Source organism: Rhyacophila brunnea, unplaced genomic scaffold, assembly GCF_057557595.1.
Source record: "Rhyacophila brunnea isolate RB1 unplaced genomic scaffold, BYU_Rbru_1.0 scaffold_17, whole genome shotgun sequence".
NCBI classification, from domain to species: domain Eukaryota; kingdom Metazoa; phylum Arthropoda; class Insecta; order Trichoptera; family Rhyacophilidae; genus Rhyacophila; species Rhyacophila brunnea.
Window position 1 is genome coordinate 2659622 of NW_028232827.1, and position 26434 is coordinate 2686055.

General features: G+C 38.6%; 1 protein-coding gene across 1 annotated transcript in view; it reads right to left on the reverse strand.

Annotated features, from left to right (window-relative positions):
* LOC147073551 (uncharacterized) overlaps nt 1-26434 on the reverse strand; it is a 61573-nt gene that overhangs the window by 7272 nt on the left and 27867 nt on the right. The window contains exons 10-18 of the mRNA XM_085944659.1: nt 24365-24761; nt 21978-22220; nt 18986-19181; nt 18373-18437; nt 17894-18172; nt 11552-11691; nt 9752-9912; nt 5823-5976; nt 3888-4236 (exon numbers count right to left, since the gene is read on the reverse strand). Of these exons, the coding sequence (XP_085800785.1) occupies nt 3888-4236; nt 5823-5976; nt 9752-9912; nt 11552-11691; nt 17894-18172; nt 18373-18437; nt 18986-19181; nt 21978-22220; nt 24365-24761 (1984 nt within the window). The remainder of the gene's footprint in view (nt 1-3887; nt 4237-5822; nt 5977-9751; nt 9913-11551; nt 11692-17893; nt 18173-18372; nt 18438-18985; nt 19182-21977; nt 22221-24364; nt 24762-26434) is intronic.

The following is a 26434-nucleotide window of genomic DNA, read 5'->3' on the forward strand; positions in this document are numbered from 1 at the left end:
CCATTGCAAGAAATTCTCGCCGTAAATACGTCCTAGGAGTTTTCCTGGACATTGCAGGTGCGTTTGATAGTGCGTCTTGGCCTCTTATACTTCAAAAGCTCCGGCTGAAGAGCCTACCAGGAAATTTGTTCGCGTCAATTCAAAGTTACTTCACCAATAGATCGATCGAGTTTCAAGTTGGATCAACCATAATAAAGAGGAACACCAGCATGGGATGTCCCCAGGGCTCAGTCCTCGGGCCCCTTCTCTGGAACGTACTCTTCGACAATCTCCTTAGAATTCCGCTTCCAACCGACTGTACTGCCATTGCCTACGCAGACGATGCGCTGCTCCTGGTCGAGGCCGACAGCAGGGCGAAGATTGAGAGCACCGTTGGCGAAGCCTTAGCATCAATTGAGGCTTGAGGTAGATTAACTAGACTATCATTTGCACCTTCCAAGACAGAAGCCATTGTCCTCAAAGGACCGAGACGACTTAGCTGTTCGAGACTACCCACAGTCCGATTCGGTGACACGAGAGTGAAAGTGTCGAAGATCGTCACCTATCTAGGCGTTAAAATGGACACAATGTTAAATTTCCTAAACCATGCCGAAACCCAAGTCCACAAGGCTGGGGTGGCCTTCCAGAGGATCGGCCGCATGGCTGGTGAAGGATGGGGCTTAAAAGTAAGGGCGCTCAAGATCGCCTACGGCGCCATTTTTATGGGAATCGCGGCTTATGCCGCCAGTGCTTGGTGCCCGCGCATTCCCAAAAGTGTCAAACTTAGAATCTTTCTTTTAAGAGGACAGCAGATCGCGCTTCTGTCCATTACCAAGGCCTACCGTACTACCTCAACTGACGCGCTCCCGGTCCTGGCCGGCATTCTCCCACTTGACCTGCACATTCAGGTCAGCGGCGCTTCAATATTGCTCCTCAAGGGCGAGGAGGCCGACGTTGGTGATTTTCACCTCGTCCCCCCCCCCCCCTCGGCTAGCTGGCGAAGGAGTAGCATTATTGAGGCGCAGAATTAGACTCATGTCGCTCGATGCAGCCATTAAGACCTGGCAGCGAAAGTGGGACGAATCAACCAAGGGCCGGCACACATATACGTTTTTTCCAGACATACAGTGGCGAATGGAAATAACCAAATATCTGACTCCAGACCATTACACCAGTCAATTTGTGACTGGTCATGGTGGATTCGCTGGCAAGCTTTTCGAGCTTGGACTTGCAAGCCGTCCGACATGTCCATGCGGAGGGGAAATACAGGATGCCAACCACATCCTATGGGAGTGTCTGAGTATGTGCTCCGAACGGGAGGAAATGCTCAGGTCGGTCCAACCAGCTGTTGGACTCATCGGTCCCGTCTGACCTGGTTGCTACTAAGGCCAATTATCTTGCTTTCAAAAAATTTGCCGCGTCTTACTACGGGCGTGAAGATCTCTTCACATAAATTTTGCTGCCTGTATGATTAGCTTCGTTCTTTAATTTAATAAACAAGTAGCTTCATTTTCTTTTTAGTAATTTCCATGTGCTTTTTCTCTCCCTGGCACTTTGCATTAGAGTAAACTCAGTCAGAGCTCACTTTGAGCGTAGCAATCTAAGTCTTGGGCATCTTCTCCCAGGACACTCCCAGGCCAATTCTTAGATGCTTCACATCACCCATTGACGGGTCCCGTGATACTCTCGATTAAGACCCAGGGTGGTACGGGGCGGGTTTGGTGGAGGGACTTTAACTTCAATGTCGTTAAACTGACAAGACTTGTCAGCTGGTCAGTTAAAGACAATATACCCCATCTTTTTCATGCGCACGGTGTAAGAAAAGGTGGTCCTCCGTCTGTACCTAGATCATGGCTCCCACATCCCGAAGCAAGCGCCCAGGCTAAGGTCTTTGGTGGGCCCCCTACTTATCGCTAAGGTTAAAGGCAATGTGACGATCTACAGTTGCATATTCCAAATGGTGTTCGAGGTAAAATTAAGGGTATTTTTAGCGATTTTTTGTTTTTTTAATACACCCACTTTTATGTTGATAATATGCACAATTATGGACATGTCAACTATCGACAATAATCAAAAATTGTAAGTATGGCAAAACCACATATTATTAAATGTTAGCATGCTTGAAGTGAAATAGCGCCGCAGGCGACATTTTTGTACTATTAGTGCATGTTTGTGATGTGTGTTTATCTCACTTGGCTGATCGATCTCTCGCGCCGGACCACCCGTAAACCCTGGCCCCCAGGCTAGAGGCCTGTTAGCGTGGGAGCCATGACCTATTTAGATACTTGACGTCATAAACATCAGTGGAGATTGATCATCACTCGTCTTTCAATGAAGTAGATTCTTTAATTATTTTAGTTTTACTTATTTTACTTATATTCAGTAGAAGATCTTTAAATGTGTTGGAGTGTATAAAACCTTTCCAAATGGTCGCGGAACACCTATCCAGGTTCGGCAGAACATTGGTGTTCCGCGGAATATAGTTTGGGAAACCCTGGTCTATATAACAATTTTAAAATTTCTACAACATTTACACGAAATTTTTCGCAGTATTTACATATAGTTGAATATTGAACACGAGCTAAAGTATGTAGCGGCAGAATAATAATGATCAAATTCATCCATTGTTTAAGATATCAAGTTACTCTGCGATTATACATTCCCAAGCGAATCCATTTTCTAGTAAACAACTGAGCAAATCAGTTGGCGAAATCAGAGACGGTGTAATATTACATATAACAATACTTTATTAGTATTACGGGTATGAGCTGATTAATCACTTTTCATGTATTATATTTTTGTACGACTATAATAATAAATAATATTTCTTTTTGCTATTCAATTTAAAACGCTGATTTTATATTTAGTTTAATATGATTATGTAACAGAATTTAATGCTAATGTACTAACTTTTATCGTATAAATAACGAAGAGCAATTTATCTCAATGTCACTAAAATCAAGTACGTAGCTCGTAACCTCGTATCATTGTATATATAATGCTAATAAATCTCACCCTGCTACATTGAAGACTTCGTCATTATCATCATCCTCTACCTACGCATCGAACACCACACACCGAATGACCCCCAACAAGTACCAGGATTTACTCTAGTGTTAGGTTCGTGCTTTTATCTATTCATTATTTAATCTATTGTTTCTTTTGAGATATTGCAAATCGAAAGTTTATATTTTTGGGATGTCGACGCGCGTCTTTTTTTCCTTATTTTTGTTGCATTTCCAGCTAGTAACCCACGGTGGGAAATCAATAATTAGAGGTTTTATATTGTTAATATCATTAACAAAAAAACTTTATTATTTGAAAAGGGTCGAATGAGCGCCTCATATTTGGAACATTGAAAGAATTAAAATTTTAGAAGCGAGTAAAGCATGTGAGGTGAAGAAACGACATTGGATCTGGCTCAGCCTGGAAGAGCCTCAACTGAAAGGCCGCTAAATAGACAGGGTTTATACCGAGGAACTGTGGGTGCTGACGTGATCTTGGAAGATAGAAGATGGCAATTGATAGGAATTCGTAGAGGTTCCACGTGGCTTCCATATACTCTGACTGAGGGATTAACATGGAAGAAGAAAAGTATTGAGGCATTATTGATCACCTAAAATAATATATGACATTACACCACATAGATCTGATGTTTTGAGGAAATATAAATTTATTTTTATTTGAGAATAATATTTCATACGAATATTGTGCTGAAATCAATCATTTTTAACGAATGAGATGATTTCAAAAAAGAAGGGTAAAAGATTTTGTTGTCAGGTAAAAATACCAAAATAATGTGACGTCATTAATAGACCATCCCCAGTGGGTGTGTTAAGGGTGCAAAACTCCCGGGATGCAGAATTCAAGGGGGCGGCAAAAATCTTAATTATAATTAAGTTACTGACCTTTGACGAGACGACGAGAGTTTCCTTTACTGACAGTCGAAGTTACCCCATTCTTTGCCAAGACACCAGCAATTAAAGCTTGCGTTTCTTTGCCCGAACTTTTGCCCACGGATGAAAAAGAAGAGGATTTTTTAGCTCTCGCACTTATCTCCTTATTAAACTCCATGAATGCTGCGTTGGATCTTTTCACGTTTGAGCTGTTGATCGTCTGACGACAAAGATCCAAGTACCGTTCATCGAATAAGGTCTTCTGCGATGCTGGTTCGTGTAAAGATTCATTTTGTAAATACTCTTTTTGTACTTCTAGATCTAAGCGATCGCTTTTCTCACTGGGGGAAGGAGTTCCAACCTAAAAAAACAGCTATGTAGTAGTAAAATTTATATTTTTTTCATTACACAATTATGAAATTTGCATTGACCAGTGGATTGTAATCCATATTTATGTAATATGCTGTAAACGAAGAGAGAGCATCACTGTAAATTTTCGATAAATTACTAAGTATTTTTTGCGCAATTTCATGTTAAATTCTATATAACTATAAATAGATACTTGATATGGAAAAAATCACAGCATTAAAAAAACCACTAAAAAGAGACTTACTAAAACGTTAATATTCAGGGCTCAAAATGGACCGAAGCGCACCGGAGCGCCGTTCCGGTTCATGGAATTCCTAAAATTATCGCTCCCACTCGTGGAAAAAATATAACGACGGCTACATATCTCAAACTATATGGTATGTCATCAACGACTGCCCAATAACGGAAAAAAGCGATATACTTTCAGAACTACATGTAGATAGCATAACTATGAAATTAACCCCCAAAAACATCATGAAATACTAAACAACACAAGAGCACAACACAAAACATTTAATTCTAGCCATAAATTCAAAATAATTAAATTAAAGACATAAATGGAGGAACATAATATACTGCACACCAATGTAATTAACCCCTAAGCCACCTTGTACGAAAAATCGAGGGCATGTTTCAGAGAATTAACGCGTTCGAGATGTGAGGCTGGCAGAGTATGGTACACATTCCATGGACGGCTATGTGTACAATTAATTTCTCTGTACTGGAAGAGCTTGGCATCAAAAAACGTCTCTCGGCCAAGTGCAATATATTCGGTTACGTGGTAAAAAAAAATGATCTGACCCAAGACTTAGACAAAAACGATGCATGAGTGCGAGTGAGAAAGTATTCGGCACCCTTATAATCTCTGCGACACGCGCTATAATAAGATAAAAGGTCTACATATTTGTGAGTTAGTTTCCAAAAGTATCGCCAGCAAATCGTGGTGAATCGCTTTACGTAGCGTCGATATCCTGCGAGTTCGTGTTGCTAAAATTGCTATTTTTTGTGTTAAACATAAAGTCAGTGGTAAATATTTTTAGTTAATTAAGTAGGAAAGGTGGTTCTGTGTGTTGTATTAAAATATGGTAGCCGTACTGATAAGCAAGAAGATGGTATTACGTTTCATAAGTAAGTTGATACATGTTCGTGACAATTTATTTGTATATTATCATATATTTTAATATCAGTGACCTAGTATTTCTTTAAAATAACTTAAATTATGGATATCTTTACCTAATAGTTGCATTTTGACCGCTTAAAAATACTATATAACGTAAAAAAATAGAAAATTATATTTAAATTCTGAGCGTCTAGTGCGAGCACTTTGGGCGAGTACTAGCGAAATGGTCTATGGTCTCGAACATTTGTAGGCGAATGCGTTCGCTCGCCCACAAATCAAACGCACGGCACGTAGCTTCATTTAGCAATGGAACGGGTGGCATCTAGATGTATCTATAGTCTATGATCTGACCAGTCTTGAGAGAAGAGTGATCTCTGACGTCGTTGAAGGAAGAAGGTTGCGTGGACGTGCGCTTTCCAAATGGAGCGACACCATCAAACGATGACAGATTCACCTACCTCATTTTCTGTATTATTTTCTGGACTGGAATTAGTTTTCTTTTCGCTCTTCTTGGAACCACTTTCATCCCCCGACAATGCGTCCGCATTTCTTCTTCGATAGTACTGACGAATCGATGTTCTGTACTTATGTTGCAAATTTGTTTTCTTTGGACTAAAAGAAAAAAAGTATACATATTATTATTCAAAATTTGAAACAAATTTGAAAAAAAATTGAAAATAAATGTAACAAAGATGAAAGACATGTTCAACTGCTTTGCGGCCCAAAAAGAGATCCTCATCAATGGCACTCAGCTCGAACAAGTGTAAAGCTACATCTATCTGGGACAACGAGTGTCTATAAATGGATGTATATTTGATGAAATTGTACGCAGAGTAAAGATTCAAGCGGCCAAAAGCACTCCATTTTGGCCGCTTGAATCATGTCTTCAAAAGTGACCTTCCAATGTGCCTAAAGCGCAAAGTGTGTGCTTCCCGTGATCACATATGCGTGTGAAACGTAGACCCAAAGTAGAAGAGAGATCCAGAAACTTAGAGTAGCACAACGTGGTATGGGGGGTACATGCTGAGCATAACGTGAAAGGACAAAAAGAGGAATGAGTGGATAAGGAAGCACACAAGGGTTTGCGATGTAGTAGAGTTTATTAAAAGCCTTAAATGGAGATGGGCTAGACACATAGCTCGAAGAAGAGACAATCGTTGGACACATCTAGTCATCCAGTGGCATCCAAGAAGTACAAAACGTCCGCAAGGTAGACCTAGGACCTAGGACCTAGCTGGATCGATGAAATAATAAAGTTCTGGCAACGCAATTCACAGGACCGAGAGAAGTGGAAGCAGCTTGAAGAGGCCTTCATCCAACAGTGGATATATTCAGGCTGATGATGATGATGATTATACAAAATACTTAGAGGAGACACTTATATTATATCTCCTGTAGCCCATTTATTAGCAAAGAATACCTTTTTTCTCAGCTCTCTGATTTCAGATATCACGAAGCACCCACAAATATTATATACGGACTGTATATCAGTTTTGAAAATTATAACATTTTAATTCGATGATTCTAGAAATAGATATAATATGAAAAAGACGAAATGCATATTAACTGAAATATTTGCAATCAAAGAGACTGCCTAAAGTAGCATCACAGCAACGGCTGCGTTAAATTCGTTTTCCAAAAACAAAAACATGTCGGCTTTCTTAATACCAAATAACATAACAAGATAAAAAGAACTTTTTATATACCACGTTTTTAAATTTTCTGTTGAATCATATAAACTTGACTTGACTAGCTTAAACGATCAAAAAAAATTGTACTTGATAGAAATACTGAATAAATATAGAATACTAAAATGTCATTTTGATTTCCATAGTAATGCACGTATATGTTAATAATTTAGTTGCTAGGACCACCCTCTTAGCAACCAATAATAGTCTTTAACTTTTTACGGATTTTTCTGAAATAACTTTCTATACAAAACAGAATTAACTGAAAATGAATTCAATTCTATTTAAAGATGGCTAAAAGTATTAAAAGAATGCATTGGCATCGTGTTCTGATATATTCTAAAAGTTTTAAATGTGTAGCTAGTCGAAAAGTTAGTTAAGAATCAATTGCAAGATTTTTACTGGATAAACAACCACCGGACAAACAAGAATACGAGCTAATAAAAACGTTTTAACGTTGTAAAATACCGCTATTTTGTAGTTTTGAAACTGTTTTTTTTTCAGTATCGATTAATACTGGAATACCGGTATTGAAATCCCTAGTCACTGCTTTAATTTCCATTACATATTTAAATAATTATCCATCCCTACCTCTTAATACAGTGGTCCCCAACCCCCGGTCCGTGGATCAAATGGTACCGGGCCGCCCAAGGAACATTAAATTATTTCCATATTATTTACTGTGGTGTATTTCTCTCGGGTTTGTGCGACTTTCCATGGACGAGAGGTTAACCGGGAGCTGAGAGATTGCAAATGACGGCGGCTTTAAAACTACGTCTCTGCCGGTGTTCTGGATTAAAGTCATGGCGGAATACCCCGAGATTGCACCACAGCACTTAAATCCCTATTGCCATTTCCGACATCCTATCTGTGTGAAGCGGGGTTTTCTGCAATGACAGCAACCAAAACAAAACAACGGAATAAACTGGACATAAGCAACACACTTCGGGTATCATTGTCTCATATTACCCCCAGCTGGAACCGTCTCGTTGCAAAGAAACAACCTCATTGATTTAGCGTTCTAGTGAGTTGAAATGTTAAATCACTTTATATTAATTTTTTGGTGTAACTGTATTTTATTTTGAAGGCTTGTTTAAATACAATTAAATTAAAATTAATAAATCAAAACAATCTAAAATATAAACAATCAACGTCCCCCCCCCCCCCAGCGGGCCGCGGTAAAATTATCAAACGTTGACCGGTCCGCGGCGATAAAAAGGTTGGCGACCACTGCCTTAATAGACTAAATAATCCTATTGTTATTTCTAACTATTTGTTATATTTCAATATTCAATTTTACATGAAAATTGTAAGATCTTTAGCAATTAAAACGGGTTAGCAAGTGGGTACATTATTGTGTATGAAATTATATTGTTTTCTCTGAGAAACTAACAGTTGATTAATGAAGACTCCGTGTTAACTGTCAGACAAGCGTAATAAATTGGTTGTCAAAACTACAACCATATAAATGTCTGGAAAGTGTCTGTGGCCAACCAAATTAAAATGCTGTAAGTACTTACTCACTTTATCTTAAACTGGAGATAACTTGCTGTAGATAAAGCATGCGACGGCGAAAGATGGAACTAGGCACAATATGATTTCGTATACGCCAAAAAGTAACCACAATAAAATTATGTTATATTTACAATTTTATTGAAATAGAGATTTATTTTAAATGTTATTTAATACTAATCGTGAAAAAAATCCGTAATCCCCAGGTGACATAAATGGACAGTTACAAAAAACTACGAAATATAATATCATATTATACTTTAGTATATCCAAAGCAATCGCGGTGTCTTATCGATGTTTTCGTGGTTATATTATACGGTTACGGATTATACGGTTTCGACCGTACGGCAAAGAATCTAACGGCGATATTCTTTTAGTGACGCGAAGAAGAGATGGCCTTTTTTACATTACACGGCGACGATTAAAAACCGAAACGGCGCCGTATAGCAGCCGTCCATCACTACTGTATTCACGGTGCCCGGACGGCCACCTCACCATCACCACTCAGTGGTGTACGTGAACTTATATACACATGATTTCACATTAGACGTTTTTAAATCGACAACACTCAACCACAAACTGAGCTTGTGACGGAAAAAAATTGTGCATTAACCGTACAGAGTGAAAAGAGCGTGAACTTGTTGCCGATTCGGATTTTTACCAATCGATTTTTTCCGTACGGTTAAAAACCTATTGTGTGAAATAAGGGTTAGAAGTATAATTGTTCTCATAAACCCAAGGCTCACTATAGTGAAGCTGTGACACGAAACTGTAAATTTTGATTGTAGTGCCAATAGTTCATACTTCGAGTGCAATATGATAAGTTTCATATCGAAATACATTTTTTCCGAACATGTCCGATCCTAATAAGATCATATTATGGGCTTCCGATAAGTGGAGGTTTTGTATTAACGGATTTTGTTTTTACGAGAAATGGATTTCAGCCACTTGCTCAACCTATTTGGTCCATACTCTGAATCATAAACAAATTTAAAAACAATATGTGTCCTTGCCAGACTCAGGTTTCGAACCTGGCACCCACAAGCGGCTATCGTGGGCATAATACGTTAATTGATATATCAAATCGGAAATTTTCATTTACAACGAACAGTAATCAATAACTAGCACTACTATCGTAACTCGCAATTAAGTGCCCCGGTCTGTCAATAGTCGAACGTGTTACAAACCTAATGGTGTAGTTATGTCTATGCACAGTCGGCGGCTGTGTGGCAGTGGGTAGATGCGGTTGGGAGGCTCGGCGGCCACCTTTCGCCAGCCTGTGGAGCGCCCGAAGAGCCCCTGCTCTTTCTTCTCGACCTGATATCCACCCTGCTAATTCTTGTAATACCTACAACAGATTTATTATTCAACAGAGTTAAATGTGCTTACGTGTAATTTTGTGACAATAGTTTTATGATTGGATTAAAATGAAGTTACAAGTACATTGTAGTGTACTATAACAGCGCCATCTTTAGATTAATAAAGCCTGAGCATATCTTTTTGCACAGGCAACGAGTGGTCCATTGTTTAGCTCTCAAAATGAGATCCCAGATTGCTTTGACATATTGATTCGCCCTTTCTCGTTTCAAATTGAATTATAAAAAATCTCAAATCAAATATATTAACTATCAGTATTATTTATAAATAATATACATTCCTGTTATTCATCAGCTGTCAAAATCATACTAGTTCTTCACACAAAAACCGGTGGTAATATCGATTTCCAAAAAATATGTAGCATTGATCTATGCATTACATTTGTAGAAGGTGTGTTAATGCTAGTGTATTATTTATCATGTACGAAACTAAGTAGGTATGATAGAACACATTTACTTTTTAAATAGAATTCATTTAACTATTTTACCAAGTTTTTCTTAGCTCGTATCATTGTTTGTCCGGTGGTTGTTTATTCAGTACAAATCTTGCAATCGATTTTTAACTAACTTCCCGACTAGCTAGATATTTGAAACTTTTAGAATATATCAGAACACGATGCCGATGCATTCCTTTACTACTTTTAGTCATCTTTAAGTAGAATTGAATTCATTTTCAGTTAATTCTGTTTTGTATGAAAAGTTATTTCGGAAGAAATCCGTAATCCAATCCACTATTATTGGTTGCTAAGGGGGTGATCCTAGCAACAAAATTATTAATATATACGTGCGTTACTATGGAAATCAAAATGACATTCCAGTATTCTATATTATTGTTTTTTTGTTGCAAAATAGCAAAAAAATGATTTGTTGAGAATTGCCTTATTTGTCCTAAATTATTAATACATAATATAATTGTCAAGTTTATATGATTTAACAGAAAATTTAAAAACGTGGTATATAAAAAGTTCTTTTTATCTTGTTATGTTATTTGGTATTAAGAAAGCCAACATGTTTTTGTTTTTGGAAAACGAATTTAACACAGCCGTTGCTGTGATGCTACTTTAGGCAGTCTCTTTGATTGCAAAAATTTAAAAACGTGGTATATAAAAAGTTCTTTTTATCTTGTAATTATTTTCATTTTTTCCTGCTCGAACTTCTCGAAAAACTGCTTGGCACGTCAGACAGTCAAAAAATAATATCTGGGAAATTTTGGCACGTGTACGTAAAAAGGTTCGCCAATCCTGCTATAGACAGTACTTTAGCTTTAGGTAAGCCAGGTTGAAGCTATCTCCTGGCGCTCGCAGCATGTGATGGGAGGTTTCTTGGTTCTCTCAATATCTCCTCGTCACTTCTAAAACTATACATATACAGTATCCATCACAAACATCTGTTCTCGAAGCTCAATATACGCTAGCCTTCGTAAGGTTCCATGATTCGCTATCGTAAAACAACACAGTCAGAATACAAGCGCAATAGTTTATCGAATAATAATAATTATTCAGGGTATATTCTTGTGAGGATATGAATAATAAACCAATCAGAAGGATACACAACTTTAAGTATGTATGTCCAATACAATTAATGTCAGATAAGATAAATAAATCCACTTACACTGTATCTCTGCATATTGATCAGTGCCCTGACAACCCCCGCGTATTCTCGATGAGGTGCCAAATTATTTCTGGACTCCGTCACAAGACTAAATGGACTGCTGTCTCTCAGCAGACAATGGACAGACGAATCGACGTCATCTAAAATGAGGAGCACGTTATATCATAGTTACCCCATTGGAGACAATTGGTAACAATTTGTCAATGTCGTTGTTTTATAAGCTGATTACACAAAGTTGAAAAGGGATAGTATTACTGAAGAATTATAGTAAGTATCTCTATCATATGTTGCGTATAATAATAATATAACTTACTATTTTACATTTTTCGCGGAATTTTATTTGACCTTTGTTATGCAGAAAGCAGCCAGTCCACAATTTAACAAACAATTGAGTTATATTGTTTAAAGCAATGTCTTTACCTACCTAGCGGGAAAATATGAAACTTGCAATTTGAAACATTTTTTTGATTAAGTACACAATTTCAACTTTATTAATTAATACATATGTACCTGAAAACAGTAAAAGGAAAAATATGTTTTATTTTAAGTCAAAGATAAACTTACAATTGTAAAAAAAATCTTATAAAATGTGAATTTATCACATGACCCCATCTTATTATTACATACATTTTATGGTCATATTTACTATTGAAATTTACCTTATTAAGTTTTCTATGCTGTCCCTAAGACCCTATTTTTGACTAATTCATAGTTTTAATATTTTTTATTTATTTAAAAAAAACATCGATTTTTATGAAAATATAATGTGTATAACTTGAAGTCGTTTTTATTTATATCAAATCGAGCTTCAATATTGGAATCATACCTAAATAAAATTTCATAGATTGATACATATTGTATAATATAATAAAGTACGAGGGTGGGTCAATAAGTCCTTAGAAAAGCCGACAGGTGGCGCGACTAGTACTGTAAGCGGTTTGTTTTCATGCAGCGGCACTACCGATTCAGTATGCTGCGAAGTTTCAATCAGATTGGTCGGGTTGTGTGTTTCTCGTACATTTAAAAAAAAATTTGCTTGTGGAAAATGGAAAAATGGAAAATGGAGAAAATTGAGTTTAGAGCTGTTATTAAACATTTTAATATAAAAGGGTTAACAGCAAAGGAAATAAAAAATGAGTTGGATTTAGTTCACGGCATATCTGCTCCTTCACTTGCAACTATTTATAACTGGTTAATTGAATTTAAACGTGGTCGTACATCAACAAAGGATGAACCACGCTCAGGACGTCCTGTAGAGGTGACTACACCAGAAATGATCAATAAAATCCACGATATGGTGTTAAGTGACCAAAGATTAAAGTTGAGTGAGATAATTGAGGTTACAGGGATCTCAAAAGGTAGCGTCATTTCTATTTTACATGACAAATTGGGCATGAAAAATATTTCTGCAAGATGGGTGCCGCGTTTGCTCACAGTCGACAATAAACGCAGTAGGGTGGTGGCCTCTAAAGCCCTGTTGTCGCTCATGCAACGCAATCCGGATGAATTTTTTCGTCGCTTTGTGACTGTAGATGAAACATGGATACACCACTATACTCCCGAGACGAAAGAACAGTCAAAGCAGTGGATTGCGAAGGCAAACCATGTGCAAAGAAGGCGAAAACCGTAAAATCAGCTGGTAAGGTTATGGCTACTGTATTTTGGGATGCACGTGAAATTATTTTCGTTGACTATTTGGAAAAGGGAAAAACAATAACAGGGGATTATTATGCATCTTTATTGGACCAGCTAAAAAACAAAATTGAAGAAAAACGGCCTCATTTAAACAGGAAAAAAATCCTCTTTCATCAGGACAATGCCCGTGTTCACACATGTTTACGATCAATGGCTAAAATTGAAGAATTGAAGTTCTAATTGGTCGACCACCCACCGTATTCGCCAGATTTAGCCCCCAGTGACTTTTGGTGGTCAACGGCTGGTCGGCCCCAAGTGGACACATTGACGCCAGTAGATGTGTTCATAGCAAAAGTTGGGAAATGCCAAACTGCCAGCAAGTCCCATCTGCTGGCCTCCCCGTGGCGACCTCCGGGCAATGCAGCGTACGCTGTAGCTAACAGCAGGGGGCGAAGGGCGAGTGACCGGCGCCATAAAACTGGCCTTCTGGCTAAGGGAAGGAAATCCCCGACAGAAAAACCTGGTCGAGCCGACCTTCAGGGCCCTCGTGGCTCAGGCCTCGGGAGCGCTGGGCTAATCACCTTGCCTCCTTAAACGAAACAGATTAACAAAACACCTACACAGCAGCCTCGGACGACAACCGGCTCTGTAAAACGACGACCTTGCATGGAAATGGACAATGAAACAGGTAGAGTAATCCTCTCTAACAACTCGAGTATGCGCATTGGGACATATAATGTTCGCACCCTGCGTACCCCCGGAAAGGACCTGCACGCCACACGCATCATGCACACCTATGGTGTGGACATCCTAGGGCTGAGCGAAGTGCGCTGGAAAGGAGCCGGGAGAAAGTTGATTGAGGGTTACTCTATTGTCTACTCAGGTCAGGAGCAATACCATCGCCAGGGAGTGGCAGTGTTGATGTCAAAGAGAGCGGCCCGTTGCCTCGTGAAATGGGAACCAATCTCGGAGAGACTGATACGTGCCTCCTTCAAGACGCCTGGTAGCTCCTTGACCGTCTTTCAGTGCTACGCCCCCACTGAGGATGCCGACGCGCAGACAAAGGATGCTTTTTACGATTCTCTCCACGCGGCAGTCTCCGCCATCCCCCGAAGAGACCGCGTGATTGTAATGGGGGATTATAATGCGAGAGTAGGAGCAGACCCGGTGCTTGGCCCCACGGTGATGGGACGACACGGCCTCGGTGACCCCAACGATAACGGTGAGCGGCTCGTAGAATTCGCCACTCTGAACGAGCTTGCAATCGGAGGCACTGTTTTTCCCCACAAAGACATTCACAAATATACGTGGACGTCTCCTGATGGACGCACGAGGACGCAGATTGACCACTTCTTATACAGCTTGAAGCACCGAAAGGAACTTCTCGACGTGCGTACTTACAGAGGCGCCGATATCCATAGCGATCATGAGTTACTTATTGGAAACATCCGAGTAAAACTCAGTCGCCAGGCGAGGCCTCCAAAGTGCGAACGAATTGACGTTGAGAAGCTCCGACGCCGAAGAATTCGGACCGACTTCGAAACTGCTGTACGAGATAGTGTAGATCGTATCTACGAGCGGCACAAATCTGAATCCGACCTCATTGAGGCGGACTGGAGCCTCATAAAGAGTGCGATTGTGTCGTCGGCTCGTACCGTCCTTGGTACCAGAAGGAGTGAGCAGCCAAAGTGGATGTCTGACGAAACGTGGGTTGAAATTGGTGAACGAGCCAGGCTGAAAGCCCTGAGAGACGAGGAGAGAGACTTCGACTGAACCGAGGACCGCCGGACTGACTATTGACTACTGACCGCAATTTTATGAACCGGCAAATTGAAGCGGCAGAGGAGGCAGCAAGCAGAAATGACACCAGGAAACTCTTCCGAATCACCCGTGAAGTCTGCGACAGGCGACCACCGACTCCCGGAGCCATTCGTGGTCCCAGTGGAGCAATAGAGTCTGACGCAGAATGCGTCAAGAAGATTTGGAAGAATCATTTCTGCGGAGTGCTGAACCGCCCACCCCCCTTGGATCCCTTTGACATATCTGCGGAAGCTTTACTTTTGGACATTCCCCGAGCGACCGACATTTCCGATTGCCCGCCCACGCACACCGAGATAAAATCGGCTGTGAAAAGGCTCAAGAACGGAAAGGCACCGGGGGGAGACGGGATTCATCCTGAATTCCTCAAGTACAGCTTGAGCGCAATCCTGCACCCTATGTTTCATCTGATGACAAAGGTGTGGGAAGAAGAGCGCTGCCCAAGGGACTGGGTGAACGGTGAAATCATCACACTTCTTAAAAAAGGTGACCCTCTAAGCTGCGACAATTACCGAGGCATTACGCTACTCAGTGTTCCGGGAAAGATTTTGGCAAACATCATTTTGATGAGAATAAGGGACCCAATAATGCACGTCCTCAGGAAAAACCAAGCCGGGTTTCTACCTGGTCGAGCGTGTGCAGACCAAATCCACAACCTTCGATGTCTTCTCCAGCAGAGCCATGAGTTGAACAGTCCGATGGCCTGCTGTTTTGTGGATTATGAGAAGGCTTTCGACAGTCCGCACCGCCCCTCCCTCTGGATGATACTGGGAGCATACGGGATCCCTCCCAAGATCATTGCCATAATCAAAAGCCTGCACGAGAATAGCGAATGCTGTGTCAGAATTGGAGACACTGTCACGGAATGGTTCGGGGTCACGACCGGAGTCAGACAGGGTTGTGTCCTTGCACCGTTTCTCTTTATCATTCTCTTTGACTTCATACTACGGAAGTCAATACCACCCAACCGAGGCATACCTGTTACCCCCACGGTGAAGCTATGCGACCTGGAATACGCCGATGATGCTGTCCTATTCGACAACTCAATCGAGGGCATTCAAGAGACAATCGACAGGTTGCATAACAACTCCTCTCGCGTTGGTTTGAAAATCAACGCGAAGAAAACCAACGTCTTGTGCAATAGCACCTGTCCTGATCCAGATTTCCCTCTGATTAGCGATGGACAGAGCATCGAGAGCGTCGACAGCTTCAAGTACCTGGGGGTACACATCACGGGAGATGGCATTTTGCAGAAAGAGCTCGCTATCCGAATGGGAATGGCTGGAGCAACATTCAACTCGATGCGAAATGTCTGGGACTCACGATTGTACTCGGTCAAAACCAAATGCCGCCTATTCGACGCTTGCATTCTGACGGTGCTGCTTTACGGTAGCGAATCATGGCACCTTACGAAGGCTCAGAGCAACCGTATACTGAGCTTCGAAAACAGATGTTTGCGACGAATACTGGGTGTGCGGTGGTATGACTTTAGGAGCAACGAGGAGATAAGAGAACGTACCAAGCAGCCTCTCATCACGCTGAAAGTGAAGAGGCGACGTTGGACCTGGCTCGGCCACGTGCTGCGGATGCCAGAAGAGAACTTTAACCTGGCTTGCCTGTTCTTCAAGCCGACCGGATTCCGGCGTCCTGGAAGGCCGCTAAATACAATCTACAGAGTGTATACGGCGGAGCTACGGGATGCTGGTTTGACCTGGAACGAAGCAAGAAGACTGGCGAGCGACAGGGATTCTTGGAGGCGCCGCGTGGTGTCCATATGCTCCAGTTAAGGGGCGGATATGGGCAAAGAAGAAAGAAGAAGACTTTTTCCTTTTCCCAAACTTAAAAAAATGGCTAAGTGGACAACGTTTTTTTTCAAATGAAGAAGTCATCGATCGGACAAATGCTTATTTTGAGGACCTTCCGAAAACTTATTTTTCTGACGGTTTAAAAAAAATTGAGAAACGTCTAACCAAGTGTATTGAGCTCCAAGGAAATTATGTTGAGAAATAAAAAAAAAATACAAAAATAAAACCTGTTTTAATGCTTTTTTCTAAGGAATTATTGACCCACCCTCGTATGTAGTTGTGTATATTAGTTAATAATTAATGACCAAACCCCACTACTAGGGATTGCAATACCGAATGAAAATGTCAATACCGGTTTTTCGGTATTTCTTAAAAATTAAAAAACATAAATAGTTGCTTATCAATAAATATAAATATTAAAATCTTTTTAAAATATTATTTTATAGCAGAAACCTACATACCTACAGTTATTATATTGACATTTAAAAATATGTATTGATCATAATTGTATAACTAGTGATTTTTTACAGATAATATGAATATATTGATAATTTTAACTAAAGCCCTCAAAAGTTCATCAAGTGCAAATAAGTCCGGTTGCAGGAAAAGATTCTTAAATTCAACTCTTGTACAGTCATCAATAATTGTAGAATAATCGAACATTTTTGTCACGGATGTTTTCTATTTCGAAATAATATTATGATAATTCATCGCGACAATTGCTTTATATGTAAATTTTAATATATTTCATGAAATTTATTTTATTATTTTTTCACCTCTGTTGGATTCACTAAATATATTTGCATTTTAGCAACACATAACTTATAATTCATTTTCAAAAACGAAAACGAGTGTGCTTTCTTAATACCAAAAATTTTGGTATTTTGGATTTTTAAAACCGGTATTTCGGTATTGATGAATACTGGAATACCGGTTTCAAAAAACCGGTATTACAATTCCTGCCCACCACCTAGAAAGTCATCAAGCCGCTACGGTATGCATACATTGATAGGTATATGTATAATGGCGTTGATTTGATTTGTGACAAGTTACCTTTGACTTACAATACCTGCATGTTACTAACCTAAATTCAATTCATAAGTCGATCGTCCAATGCTAGGGTTGTCCTTCTCGAATATACTCGGCCTGAACGTCCCTTGCTTCAGCCTAAGAGTGTCTCCAGTCGACCATCTGGAGCCGAACAAGCTCTCCGAATTCCTGAGAGTATCATACTTCCCGGACGAAGCCAAGCTCCTCAGGGTGTGGTATCTCGTCTCATCCACGGACGCTGCGCACGTGTCCACGGTGTCGATCGTGCCAGAGACACTGCGAAGAGTTTGCGTCGTGGAAACACCGTCAATCACTAATGATGAGCAGTTGTTATTTTTACTATTAGAGAGGATTTCTTCACTCCTGCTTGTATGTGCAGCTGACTCGAAACTGAAAAAAGTATATCGCAGTAAGCATTTTTTCTGACCCTAACTAGATCTGGAACTGGTCAACTGGATCATATTGTTATGGTAATATAATTCTACTTCTTATCTATCCCATCCATCCTCTAACGGAGGTCTGCCACCACCAGGGCGATTTTTGCTTTATCATCTGCTACCCGGAATAGTTTGGTGAACCTGCACTCGTACAAATCATAAAAGATCTTAATAATAAACAAAGCGGTCTAGTGAACGCTTATTTTAAAACAGTTTTTTTTATCGTAAGTAGAATTCTGTGGTTCTAGGGTAAGTCGCGTTTTTACGAAATTAATATGTACTACATTCTCTTCTTCTCTCTTGTGAGGGTAATATTTGTTATAATGTAAATCTCATGTTGTGTACGGATTTGTTATGTCCACAATGTTTTGTTTTCTTAAATAAATAAATAAATCTGTGTAAAGAATTGTGCTCTTTTTGTGTATCATAGATTTTGTCACATGTAAACAAAATAAACAGATATTTTAATTTGTTAAATTGAGAAAATCGTTTTAAACTCTAAGTAAAATTACGTCTCATTCAAAACATTGAATATAACACATTAATAAAAACTTAATTATACATAAATAATGTATTTTTTTAAGTTAACACCACCCCCCCCTCTCCCTTAAGTTTGACGAAAATACGTGATCCAACAAATGACAATCTCAGTTGATGAAAGGGACAATACAAAATGGTAAATCTCTCACCCTCTGGCGTCATCGTCCAGCCCGAATGCGAAAGCTTCCATGACACACTGCTCGGCCATTTTCAGCTTTGCAGTGAGTCTGTCCTTTTTGTTCGCGTGGAAAATGTTCCATTTGTCCCTCTCCCTCGCGTCCGAAGGCAAACTCAGATCGAACTTCATGCTTTTGCCGCTAGATGACGGGAAAATTATTCTTAAAGCTGAAACAGGGAAAATATACGCCAACTTTTTAATGGTATAAATTAATATTAATTTATATCAAAAATCACTCTAAACCAATGTATTATGTTATAACACAATAATAAACTTCTCACTTCAGACGAAAAATTAAATTACACATTGATTTTAGGATATTTTCATTACATTGTTCACTTTATGCAGGAATCAAAATTTTTATATACCACGTTTTTAAATTTTCTGTTGAATCATATAAACTTGACAATTCTATGTATTAAGGCTATACCTTAGTTGAGGCATGGTCTAAAAAGATCGTGGCTAGGCAATGCGCGGATTGCGGGTCGCGGGTGCAAATGTGCATGCCGAACGAAATATATTTTGTCATATAAATCCAACATGCGCCCATTTATTGTTCTGTTTATTAAAGCGTCATAGAAAGCGGCCGTGAATATTCACGGCTGTACATATATGACGGGTGGTGGTGGGAACTTTAATGAATGTTCTATTAGTAACAATAATAATATATTCATAGACATGTTTTCTTTTTCAAGTAAATGGGTAACGTTTTTTATAATCTTTACACGATTTAAGAATTAATACCCCCGTCGCCATCACGAAACAAATTGACGTATTCACACCTCGACGTTCGCTCTCAGAATGCCAGCGAGTCCAAAATTTCGTCGCGCCAATAGTTGAAAATTATTTGCCGTTTCACTGATGTATCGTCTTAATAAAAACTTTTTATTGTACTTGATAGAAATACTGAATAAATATAGAATATTAAAATGTCATTTTGACATTTCATATCGATTTCCACAGTAACGCGCGTATATATTAATAATTTTGTTGCTAGGACCCCCTTATCAACCAACAATAATAACTTTCCATACAAAACAGAATTAACTGAAAATGAATTCAATTCTGCTTACAAATGGCTAAAAGTATTAAAAGAGTGCATTGTCGTCGTGTTCTGATATATTCTAAAAGTTTCAAATGTCTAGCTAGTCGGGAAGTTAGTTAAAAATCTTCAATCGTCCAATACAACTCTTGGACAAACAAGAAAAAATGTGTACTAGACACACAAGAAAAAATGTGTACTGGACAAAACAAGAATACGAACTAATAAAAACGTGGTAATAAAAGTCTACGTGTGTAATCAATTTAATTGTATCAACACACGTCAACTGTGTAAATATGCACAATTATTGTTTTGTAATATTATAGTGATTGCTTTAGGTATCTAAAAGATTATACACACACTAGTTGACAACATCGTAAAATAGTGACTCGTCTCGTGTCATTCATTAAATTATTAAATTTCATAAAAAAAGTATTACACATGAATTTATTGCTAGTGCAACAACTATGTAAATCAATTATTTATAAAAAAAAAAAATTAAGATAACATTGTTTTGTTCGCAATAAGTCTCAAGATTTGAGAATGTAACATTATTAATTATTGAAACTACATAACTTCAAAACATCTCAGAAACATACTTATTTGAACCGATGGATGCTGGTTTGAATTCGGTTGTATGGGTATCTTGATTCAATCCACAAAAACCGATTATCAATATCAACGCAATTTAAGAAACGCTTCAGTTGTATGACTACTAATTAATTTCGACGAAATTAGGTAGGACACATATACCGACCTCAATTAGTAAATAACATTGACCGGAATCCAATGGGTGCGAATTCGAGTACCGCCCTGCGTGGTTTTATATTTGAAGATTTTTTTCTAGTAGGTTTCTAAGTTTATATACCTCTACATCCTCTACTAGACTTCTTTTTAAATACGACGCCAGTTGGGACTCAAAACTGCATCTATCAAACTCCAGCCAATATGCTTTACCAATTTTGCCGCCTCCATACTACTCGTACCTAATGATGACGAAATTAACAAGTATCCATTCATCTTAAGGGCGGACGTGCTCAGTGTGGGAAAAGAAACGGCGTATTTCAAAAAAATACTACCTTATCCTTAGGTCAATAATTATTATAAAGCAATCATTATTCGTAGGATGTTTATCACACTTGAATGGTCAAAGACATAGCTTATAATGAGTATCTTTAGAATTATCTTCAAATGTGTTAATCTTGCCCATTTTTTGAATAATAAAATGCCTAATTCTTGTCAAATTTGGGATCACAGAGATTATCAATATAATTTTTTATCGTAAATCACTATAATAATGTCGATATAAATTATACTGATGGTTTTATAAATGCGTTTAAAAATTAATAAATGTAAAAAATCTTTACACCACTGATCATTTATGTACTGAAATATGACTATATTCTAAAGCATTAGAGCGAGAGGTTTAAAAGAATACTATTTTATGTAATAAAAATACTTTATACAGTCATCAAATGTTTAAAATAAATATAAAGGTTAATAAGGCTTGAAAATTATATAAATAGATTATCTCCAACGTTTAAGGTATGTCCAGGATCATGCTTTTAAAATATTACAAAAGCTCCATTTTGACCTACGCTGAGCATGTCCCCCCTTAAGCACTTCACCATTTGCGTTAATATTGGCAAACTGTTTGATTGTTACATTTTCAAAAAATCGTTGAATAAAAAAAAATAGTTTCTCACAGGTATATATTTTTGAATCGCAAGAATAAACAACTTATCGCTATTTCGCCCGCGGTGGAGTAGTGACTGAGCGTCCGCTTATAATGGCGTGATTTTTTTTAGATATGCAGCGCATACCGGAAAATAATCCAATAATTATCGACCAAGAAATTATTTTTTATCGAATCAGTGTTATTTAATAAGCAGGTACCTTTTATATTATATTGTAGTCTTACCATTTTCTGAAAAAGAAATAGTCTCCAAGGTGTCCAGCATCTTCTCAGCCCAAATCCATCCCTTGGTGGCTGCATCAACGAGGCCTTCAGCAGGACCTAGCGCTCCGTCATTAACAGACTTGCAGAACGATGACAGAGCTTCTGCTTCATTTTCGCAAATCCTCGATTTGAACTCTTCCAAATGCCAGCAGTTTTCATGGGAAGTGGCAAAAAGGAGGTCCAGATATGGTTTCAGCACGGGTCCTGTTGGAATAATCAAACTGTATAACGCAGAGCTGATTGAGAAGTAATTGTCAAAGGATGGTCATTCAGGTCAGGTTAAAAAGTAATATGTCTAATTTATTAAGTGACTCTTTCAAGCATCGACACAGACACAGAAATGTATTTTCAAACAAATGCAAATATCTCATTCAAAATTGATTGGATACTTTAGTTCGTAATAATTTTTGTTAATATCTAATAAACAAATAAAGCTGAAGTGATTCTACGTTTTTTTCTTTATTTTGCGTAAGTTGCAGGTACGCCTTTTAATATGAAGATTTCACGCAGTTTCATTCCATCTATATTTTTTTTCGACCATGTCCGATCCTAACAAGATCATATGGACCTCCACAGAGTGGAGGTTTGTATTAACAGATCTTTGTTTTTAAGAGAAATGGATGTCAGCCACTTGCTCAACCTATTAGATACATATTCTGACTCATACACAAATTGAAAAACAATTTGTGTATTTTTCAGACCCAGGATTCGAACCTGGGACCCACGACGCTTAAGCCAGCTTATATACCAGTGGAGGTAAGTTGTGGAAATCCGATATAAATAGTTCACACTAAATTTTGTCAGTAATACTGAAGACAAATTATTGTAGATTGTATGAGTTAGTTTTTAAAATACCTAAATCACCGTCTAGGCAGAGTATAATTGAATTTAAAAACTAACCAATACAATCTAAAATTTGTTTTCTTAGTTCAATGAAAACATGTCTTGACTGCCAAAGTAAGGGTGCATTATTTATGTCGAATCTCTACAGCCTACCTCCACCCTTCGCCACTGTTATATTGCTAACCCAAGACCATCCAAGGATGTACGATAAAATATCCAAATTCTTGTTAATTATTAGGAATAGGCATCTATATTTTAGGATTGTGCCTCATGTAAAACAATAGTAAAGGGCAGTACCCCTAAGTTGGTACCTAATCTCATCATATTATGTTTTACCACTGCCATGGAAAAAATATAACATACATATTATGTGAAAGTGTTATTTCGGAATTTATTCTACAACCTTCCAATAAATCATTTTCATATTTTGCAAAATGTTCCCCATTGTTTTAAAGAACTACCACAATATTATAATATGCGTATAATCTAATTAATATTTTTTTTCAATGCATAATGCGAATGACAGCAATTCAATTTTCATTTTATTTGACTCTCATCGACTTCAAAATGGTGTATTTAAAATTATAACTGTGTAGAATACCATTTAACACCCACGATTGCCTCGCGGTTTAAGCGTTGGCCTATAGTGTCGTGGGTCCCAGGTTTGAATCCTGGGTCTGACAAATATACATATTGTTTTTCAATTTGTATTTGAGTCAGAGTATGGACTTAATTGATTGAGCAAATGGCTGACATCCATTCCTCGTAAAAACAAAATCTGTTAATACAAACCTCCACTCTGTGGAGGCCCTATGATCTTATTAGGTTCGGACATAGTCGGAAAAAAGAACACCCGTGCGCGTTAGAGGCTTCAAAGTTCGGAAAATATAAAATTACCTATATAAGAATGAGATATAATAAAAACAAAAGCTTTACCAATCATGTAAGTACTAATATTTCCACCTGGTTATTGTTTTCGTGTAATATACGTAAAATTAGGAAGTATTTTTCAGTGTGTAGTGAAAATGTAATATTTTGAAAAGTCTTCCGCGACGCGAAAAATGTTTGAAGGCACCGTTGTAATATACGGAATCCTATATATTTTGGTACAATAGTATTATAATTTGTTATTTTTAAAACTTCTTGACATCAGAAATAGTAATTATATTAATATGTTTTTCGCGTCGTTTAACTCACACAACTGAAGAACGCGACCATTCCGGAATAGATACCTACTGCGAAACTCTGGAGCAACCTTCTCCACTTTTTCCTACCCTCTACAAATATTGCTGTGGATGCTGTTGGCTTTTTGGTGAATTCTTTCACATAGTCACTTCACTTTATCGGTATTCGCTGTCTGCACCTTCTACTAGGAATATTCCCAAAAACAAAGTATTTCGAGACTTTCTGGATAAGCAAACAGTGGTATCTAGAGAATCGTCAATTATGACGCAAACACACTAGAAAGTCTCTTGCTGATACATGACATTATAATATAAACCTACCTAAATATTTTTTATCGTCATCAACTGCTTTGTACAGCCATCTGAGAGTTGCTCTGACTAATACAGAATCTTCCGCCAAATCTTCCTTCTGGGTATCCACATCTCTTCTGACAGCATCAATCAGGTATGCCGCTGATGCGTCGTAGCAGTTCTTCAATTTATTTCTTCGGAGAGTACCTTTTGAAGCGTCTTTTTTATGACCCGGTGATACAGTGACCACACGGTTATCATGTTGGGTTATTTTGTCTGAGAATGTGACGCATGGCACGTGAGATTTGAGGAAATAGTCTCTCGCTTGGTCCAGGATTACGGCGAGGAGGTGGATCAGGTCTTCGATCGGGTCCTGGTGTTGATGAACGGTCGTTGATAGACCGCCCAGGAACCATTCGTTAGATTCCTGAAAATAAACATGTAATATATAGGGATTGCAATACCGGTATTTTCGGTATGAAGAAAGCATACACGTTTATGTTTTTTGAAAATGAATTTAATGTGATTTTTTCATTACTTACTACCATAATTATGCTAATATTAAGTCTAGTGTATAAGATTAATGGCTGCCAAAACACAAATATATTGACAGAAACCAACGTTACAAAATAATAAAAAATCTATGAAATATTTATAGAATTACTAGCTGACCCGGCAAACGTTGTGCTGCCATATAAATTATTTCTAGTGAATATTTTGGTTGTTAAATAAAAAATAACGAATGTATCGTAAGTGTGTGGGGATGGGATCTATGACAGAAAGAGGAATGGAGCGCTGTAGACGATGACCTCCGATAAAAACAAAAAAACACCAACCATTCATTTTCTCAATTCAAAATGAGTAATGATGTTCATAATGAATGAATTACCTGTGACAGGATCTCGTTGTTTAATGTTTATGCAATATCCGGTTTGTCCCTACCAGAAAATTAGCGGATATTGGAGAGTGTCGTATGAACGGTGTGTGTCAGCGATGAACTCCAGATTATTGTTTTTTCTTAGAATCACGAATTCTCGCGTCGATGTGCGGTCGCCAACCATGATTCCAGCAATGTCGTAAAAAACAGGTGCATTGAAACGACGCACGTGCTCTCCAGCTGATGTTTTATCAGGATTGATGACAATAGCGTGATTGTCACTTTGCAATTCGTGCATGTGTGCTTTGAAGAATTTCAATAATTCATTGTGCTCATTCAATAGGGCGTCCAGTTCGCCGACGATACGCCTGGCATTAGGCGAATTGAGGTTATTGTAGCCGCAACGTGCATCCACATGATTGATGTCCTCACCGCCCATGAAGTAGATTTGTAAAAAAATATGTGGTTCGTTTGGCATTGGCAGCAATGAGCCTACTTTGTGGTATACCTGGCCTTTGATTTTGAACGTAGAATGGAATTGTTGACCATTTGCCGGAGTATTATGAACTATTTCTGTTGCTCCGAACGAAGTCATTTGGAAACATGAATTGAATGTGCGAATGGACTTCAGGAACAGGTTTGAATCTGGAACCGTGCCGATGAGCAAGCCGTTCAATGGTTCTGGTGGTTGCACTTTTCCTGATGTGCAACACATCCCGGCTGACTCATGTTTGAATTTGAGCGCATGACAATGGAGACATTCTGCACCAATCAGCACTTTCGGATGAGCGGAATATTCAATATCTGGCTCGTACTCGAATGCGAGACGAAGAAATGAAGCGGATGTAAATGCTCGATGTACTTGTTGGCGTTGTCAATCATTTGCTCTGCGTGTGTTGACTAAGAACCGGCGCTCTTGGCTCCGTTCCAATTGTCGTTGTTGATTTCGTTCAGCTCGTGCCTCTTGTGATTGAGATGCACGCAATTGCGACATGCTCACACGCACGTTTTTGTTATCTCGTTGGATTTGTTCGTTTGTTCTTTCTGCTCTACTATTTCGCATGTTTGTGGCTTTATTCGTTCGACGGCCCAAATGGCCCCCTTGCGTCTTGCTGGCATTGTGCACTGTAATACACGCATACAAAAATAGATAAATTAAAATAAATCATACAAAATTTTGCACGCACTGCGTTGTGATATGCCGAATGAAATGTCAAAATGAC